Source organism: Zea mays, chromosome 7, assembly GCF_902167145.1.
Source record: "Zea mays cultivar B73 chromosome 7, Zm-B73-REFERENCE-NAM-5.0, whole genome shotgun sequence".
Taxonomy (NCBI): domain Eukaryota; kingdom Viridiplantae; phylum Streptophyta; class Magnoliopsida; order Poales; family Poaceae; genus Zea; species Zea mays.
The window spans coordinates 101,837,475-101,844,029 of record NC_050102.1 but is presented as its reverse complement, the minus strand read 5'-3'; the positions used below and the strand labels follow the sequence as shown (position 1 = coordinate 101,844,029).

The 6,555-nt window shown below is 46.6% G+C and overlaps 1 protein-coding gene across 2 annotated transcripts; it reads right to left on the bottom strand.

The window, feature by feature from the left end:
- Positions 1 to 1,098: 1,098 nt before the first annotated feature.
- LOC100381489 (putative protein kinase superfamily protein) lies at positions 1,099 to 6,287 on the bottom strand. 2 transcript variants are annotated; one of them, XM_008653395.4, is made up of 6 exons: positions 5,448 to 6,287; positions 3,465 to 3,799; positions 3,220 to 3,355; positions 2,883 to 3,019; positions 2,679 to 2,802; positions 1,099 to 1,883 (listed from the first exon to the last, which is right to left on the bottom strand). In XM_008653395.4, the coding sequence occupies exons 1-6, from the start codon at positions 5,707 to 5,709 to the stop codon at positions 1,366 to 1,368; spliced, it is 1,512 nt and encodes a 503-aa protein (XP_008651617.1). In that variant the 5' UTR covers positions 5,710 to 6,287; the 3' UTR covers positions 1,099 to 1,365. The 2 variants fall into 2 exon arrangements, with proteins under 2 accessions (XP_008651617.1, NP_001309274.1); NM_001322345.1 differs by having other exon boundaries at positions 1,102 to 1,883; positions 3,465 to 3,802; positions 5,448 to 6,268.
- Positions 6,288 to 6,555: the final 268 nt, after the last annotated feature.

The following is a 6,555-nucleotide window of genomic DNA, read 5'->3' as shown; positions in this document are numbered from 1 at the left end:
ACTTTAAACTATATAAATTACAAAACCAATGGCATTTATGTTTGCTAGCAGAATCCTCCAATCTTATCTAACTTCTCTATCCCCAATGCAAACTTCTCATTGATGGCAAATTGCGGCACTGCCATTCGAAAACTGTCCATTCATGGATAAATAGTGTCAATACTCATTTTTTTGTGGTCCAGTCATATGAACTATCGATTCATCTGGTATAAAATTGCTAATAGGAATGATAGCACCATCATTGTCAATATTTTGGTCAACAAATCTTAGGTTCGTTTGATGCTATCACATTTCTGGTCTCATTTCTCAAGCCTAAAAGCACCTACGTCATTTAAAAGTTCATTCTTTCGTTTCGTATCATGCGTGTCAACTATCTATAAGCTATCCCAATCGGCACATGGGACATATTCTAGAAACTCCAAATTAGTGTAAAATAAATACAGCCAGTAGGCCCAGTACAGTATGCTGCTAACAATGTTCTGTACTGTACAACCAGTACAGTACTTATAGACCAGAATTCGTAGAGCAGTACCAAAAGCAGCTTTTAGATGCACAATAAAATCTATCATGTCTAAAACGACTTCTTTCCTTTCCTTTCTTTCGCAAAAAAAAAATGTTAAAACAAATGCAGGTAACAATTTTCTTTTCACTGCTATTCTTTTGTGGTGATATATCTCAAAGACCTCTTTCCTTGTTCTACAAAGAAATAAGCCTATTTTCTTTTTCTTGGATGAAATAAATGTGGTAACCTCACCAGTCCTTTCTGTGATTCCGAGGAGTGCACGTTAGCCTAGGAACTCACAAGTCAGTGCTCTTCTGTTCTCGAATAGCAATAGCAATGGAGGACGACGATCTGGCACAGGAGACGGCGATTGCCATTTCCGTCGATTTCTTGGCGACGAAGACCGGAGCAGACACACACAGCTGAGCAACCCCCACCCACGTTGCCAAGAACGTTTGCTTGCTTGCTTCGAAAGGCAGGGATCGAAGCATTTCTCTTCATCAGACCACCGAACACGAGCAACTGCGACCATCAAGATTCATGAGGCGCCCGCACACTGCAAGGCCAAGGAAAATCACCTAAGCCTACCATACTTGTTTGGGGCAAAAAAAATATATAGCAACGGTGCATCCGCATTCATTCAGTTAAAACCTCAGAGCAAACATCCGCCAAGCAAACTCCGATACCTACACCACCCTTTTTCGCCTATATCCTTTTACTTTGTGCACATGTCAATCTACAGCACACACATCAATGCAATGCAATGCAAATGCACGGCCCGAACCAGTCACCCCCAACAAACCAGGTTTCATCCAGGGGCCGTGCCTTCCAGCCGGCAGAAAACCGCGCCTCCACCACTCCGCTCACTTCACGTTAGGCTTCGGCGAGTAGCGGAACGGAGACGCGCGGGGCCCGTCAGAGAGGCTCCTCACGGGAGGCGGCTGCCCATGCCGCCCAAACGGGCTCTGCGTCTTGAAGCCGCCGTTCATGCTGCTCCTCCCGTTCATGCTGCTCGAGTGCGCCATCCGCTCGGCCTGCATCGTCTGGAAGAAGTAGGAGGCGCTCGCCATGTCCTTGAGGTTCTGCAGCGGCTTCAGGACCTCCACCACCTGGCTCATCAGGGGCCGCGCCTTGGGGTCCCGGCTCAGGCACACGCGCGCTAGCTGCGCCGCCTTCTGCGCGCCCTTCACCGAGAAGTTGCCCTCCAGGCGAGGGTCGATTAGCTTGTAGAACCGCTGCCTCTCGCCTAGGAGGGGGCGCGCCCATTCCACCAGGTTGTGCTCCCCGTTCGGGCGGTTCTTGTCCATCGACCTGCGCCCTGACATCATCTCAAGAAGCACCACCCCGAAGCTGTAGACATCACTCTTTGATGTCAGATGACCTGAAAAGTGGAACAGAAAGACAAAAGTGCATGTCAAGCAAAGACCAGATGTGTAAACAGTAGAGTAAAAGGGTGTTTGAATCTTAAGAGAGCAAGGTAGTCAAATTATTCTTTCAATATTATGGATTTGAAGCCAATCCAAACCTAGGTAAGCACTAAGCACTTCACCCCAAACAAATTCTATGTAAACATAAATGATTTTATCTTGGGATATGTGATTGCTGGGGTCAACTCACTGAGAATACCTACATTCTACATGAACTACCCATGCCCATTTCCACAGTTAATTTAGCTGATAAACCTTTTCAATTTGCCCCTGCCAGTGTGTTTTAAGCTTCCACTACATAAAGGTCTTGTAGCACAAAGACACATGTAAAGTTGCAAGTGTGGTAACTACGTGTTCCGCGTATTCCTGTGTATATTAGGATTGTATGGTTCTGAACAAACCCCTCTGCCCGCCTTAGACAGATATGGTAAACATCATTACCTCGGTACAAACATACCACTAATGGAAACTTATCATATTATCCAAACAAGTATGGCATGTAACGTAAAGCATTACAACGTCTCCCAACAAGCATAGCTTCCAACCTTAAATGTCTTCAATGAAGCATCAAATAATGGAGAACTGATTATATCCCAGCATACTTAAACATCGATTTGGATACGCAACAAGCAGATAAAGCTGAATCTAGTGAATGGTTCGTTGCTCACTGGTAGCACTGGCAGTGGCCAGACTTGCTCACCACCAGAGTTCGATGGACACAGTCATGGCAAATATGACAAGATACTTACCAGTCATGACATATTCTGGTGCTGCATATCCATAGGTTCCCATTACTCGAGTAGAAACATGAGTTTTATCACCTACAGGTCCGTCTTTCGCAAGCCCAAAATCAGAGAGCTTTGCGTTATACTCCTGTACAAGCAATATAACATATGATGTAGCAGTATATAGATCATGAAGCACACACTGCATAATCCTATTCATTAACTTACCGCATCCAGCAGTATATTAGATGTTTTAAAATCGCGATAAATGACTGGTCTTTCTGCTTCTTCATGAAGGAAAGCCAGACCCTTTGCTGCTCCGAGTGCAACCTTCATTCTGATTGCCCATGGGAGAGGAAGAGACCCTACAGCAGAAAGCACAATGATTTGCTTAAGATTCAACATTTCCATGATACTATTCAAAGCCCGTCTAAGCTACACAAATAAATATAGCAGAGCAACAATGCACCCTCATATGATACACGATTATTTGCTTAAGGAATAAAAGGTGAATCCTAAAGAGAAGTTAATGCTCCAATCGCTAAGGAATAAGCTAGATACATACTTCTAAAAAGATGGTTATCCAAACTGCCACGAGGCATGAATTCATAGACCAGCAACCTTTGGTCATCTTCAACACAATATCCAATCAATCTGACCAAATTGGGATGGTGAAGATTTCCAAGAAAATCAACTTCAGCCTGGAAAAGATCAATCAAAACAGAGTATCAGTCTCATCATGAATTGAAACCAAAAACATGTAAACAAGATGATATGTGAACTTGAAAATAGGTAAAACATAGCACATACCACCCATTCTTTATGCCCTTGAAGCCCGTCATGGTTCAGCGTCTTGACAGCAACTGTGAGACCTGTACCAGGTTTCACAGGTGCAGTTCCATTTTCTTCAATCCACCCTTTAAAAACACATCCAAAACCCCCTTCTCCAAGGAGACTTTCAGGCCTGAAGTTCCGGGTAGCACATTTTAGATCATTGAATGCAAACTTGCGCAGCTGGGAGGCAACTTTTATCTCTTCTCCGACTTTAGATGCAGATGAACTGCTTTCAGCATTACTAGTAGTTGTAGAACCTGAGACTACCAATGCCACCGGTTGATTCCTACTACCATTTTCTGTTGACTTCTCTGCTGTTACATGAAATTACAATATTTTAGTATGTCATACTGACAAAAGAGAGTCTTCTGACAATATGATCTCAACAAAGAAAAGCAAAAGCTCCATCTGCACAGTTTGAGTACGACTTTATGCATATTTCAGCCTGCTTCCTTGAAAGCACCTGACAAAGATCACTGAAGTATATATGAAGTTCACATAGTGTCTTGCTTAAAAGCAAAGCAAAATATAAAAAAAAGGATATCACATGAACATCGCACAACCGGGTAGTCCATGTTAACAATGACTTCCGTAGCATCCAATAAATGCAGTAGATCATCATGCTAATGTACCAACTTACAAGAGGTGCATCGATTCATTATTTTCATTTAAATCCCTTTTGCAAATACAAAAACGAGCACTTTATGCTCCTATTAAAAGTATCAAAATGCTAACTGCCATCATTCATCACATATCCTCCGTACTTTTAAGTTTATTAGTCATTTAGTTCCGATTATGAAGGGGGTGTTTCGATTCATTCTAGAATGATTTAATTGCTAACTATACTCCATAGAAATACAAATCCTTCTTGGTGCATACAGTTGTTAGACGATCTATCGCGCAGATGGTGAAAAACCTTCTAAAGATGAATTTGTCTTTGAAGTGATCTTTTACAGCATTTTTTCTTATTTTACTTTTGGAAATATTAATTAACCAATATGTCAATTTTTACTCATTAGCATAACACTTATGTAACACATGGCTGGGACTGAACACCTAAGTTAGTAGGTTCCCTGGCATAGCATAATACAGTACATGAATTGGCAAACTGGGCTTCTATGTCTATATGAGACACACCACCATACTGAGCATAACAAACAGTAAATAGCAACCAAACTGCAGCCGCATGTCTTGATAAACAAGCTAATACCCGCAGTCCTTCTGAATTTTACTTTATTCATCCGACAAAACCACAACTTCAAACACCACACCTGATGCTGAGATTACAGCATCAAAATCAAAGTCACGTGTATGAATCTAACGCACTAACAACTATTTGCAATGGAGAAGGCAATAGCATTCTTTCGTACAGTAACCCCAAGTTTGCTGTACATCTAGTGTGAACAGTATTGAGGCAAAATCAGCACATGCTTATGCTATTCTAAAAATAGATACTCAGGAAACAACTAATGACGCTGGTCCACTCACACATGCTCCTCCAGAACCCAAACTATCATGTGTGCTGCTGCTCAGCAAGAAAGATGCTTGTTGTACAGGATTTGGCAACAGATTGGTGATCCTTATGTTTTGTATATGCAGAAGGCAATCAATACCAGTCCATCCACAAATTCAATGCTCAATACAAGGATATAACCAAAAGAGTTGTTGTTCCAAGCCTCCCAGATGCAGCCTCACATATCTCCCACAAACAGCAGCATACTAACTACCAAAAACAGAACACGTCCTCAGCATTTACGATCAATCAGCTGCAAGCTCAACATCAGGAGATAAAGTGCGACGTGCGTAACATCATTACCCAGAACGAGATCAAGGCTAACAGTACGGCGTCGCAATTATGGTCACTTAGAGGAGCAAATCCCATCTACCACGCGAGCAAGACAGCAAAGAAAGCACAATGCGAGTGAGTATCCAGGTGACAGGAGAGAAAGAGACGTCTACCCCCGTGCGTGCTGGCGCTGCTGGTGGAGGTGTCGACCTTGGACCTCTGCGGCGGCGGAGGGCATGTCCCGACGGGCCAGAGGCGGATGCAGCAGCCGGTGTCGACCGCGGTGTCGTCGTCGGTGCCCTTGGGGGCCGCGCGGCGCCTGCTGCTGCCGCGGCGGCTGCGGCGGCACCAGCCCCAACGCTCCCGCTCCCGCTCCTCCTCCCCGGAGCTCTCCCACCCGTCGAACTGGCCCAGCTCCGGCGGCGCGAGCCCCATGAGACGAGGGACTTACCTCCTCCGCCTCCTACTAAGCAGAACCCGGCAGTGGGCCCAGCACCACCTCTCCGGGCGGCGAGAGCACCAGATCGGCTAACCTCCGGCCTCCCGCGCTGACGTGCACCAAGCGGCCCGCCGCTAGCCGCCGGGGAAGAGAAGACAAAAAGAAAACTCACTGGTTCCCGCACGCGGAAGCACCGAGATCCAGCCTCCCCGCAGAATCACGGCAGGCCCCGGGCGCCGGCCGCGCGATCCTGACGCATCGGGCGCGTGTCACGCACGAGGAGCGCCCGCGGAGCCCAGCACCAGGTGCGCGCGCGAGCCCACCAGCCGGCGACGCCGCCGCCGAGCAGGAGCGAATCCGAGCCGAGCGCCTCCCGAGGAAGGACGCCGCCGTGGACCCTTCTCCGGAGGCGGCGGTGTGGAAGGGAAGTGAGTGGGGGAATAAGCGAAGCGAAGGGGGAAGGAATAATGGATTGTGGAAATAAAGATTGGATGGGAAGAGTGAGAGAGACAGGGTGAGGGAGAGGAGAGGGCCGCAGCGAGAGCACTGCACTGCACAGCACAGCAGCGAAGCCAAGGCACAAATGTCCCTCGCCTCCTTGTTTTTTTCGCCCCTTCTTTCGGAAGCACGTGGCCGACGTGGCAGACCCTTTTTCCGCGTGCGGCGGCACTGGCCCCGTGGGCCCGCGCCGGGCTGACGTGCGCAACCGCACAGCTTTGACGCGGTCCGCGCGGCCTCGGGCACCCGAAGGCGTCGCCGTTGCTCTAGTCTTGGATGACACGCACATTTTAGCCGTTTGTAGATAAAAACCCTATAATATACCGATTTATGTGTGAATTTAT

Excerpts from the sequence above, each read along its gene's own strand:
- LOC100381489 (NM_001322345.1), bottom strand. The coding sequence starts at position 5,709 with ATGGGGCTCGCGCCGCCGGAGCTGGGCCAGTTCGACGGGTGGGAGAGC. Across the intron at positions 3,803-5,447 it reads CAGCGCCAGCACGCACGGGG|CAGAGAAGTCAACAGAAAAT; the intron begins GTAGACGTCTCT and ends TTCATGTAACAG. Across the intron at positions 1,884-2,678 it reads ACCAGAATATGTCATGACTG|GTCATCTGACATCAAAGAGT; the intron begins GTAAGTATCTTG and ends TCCACTTTTCAG.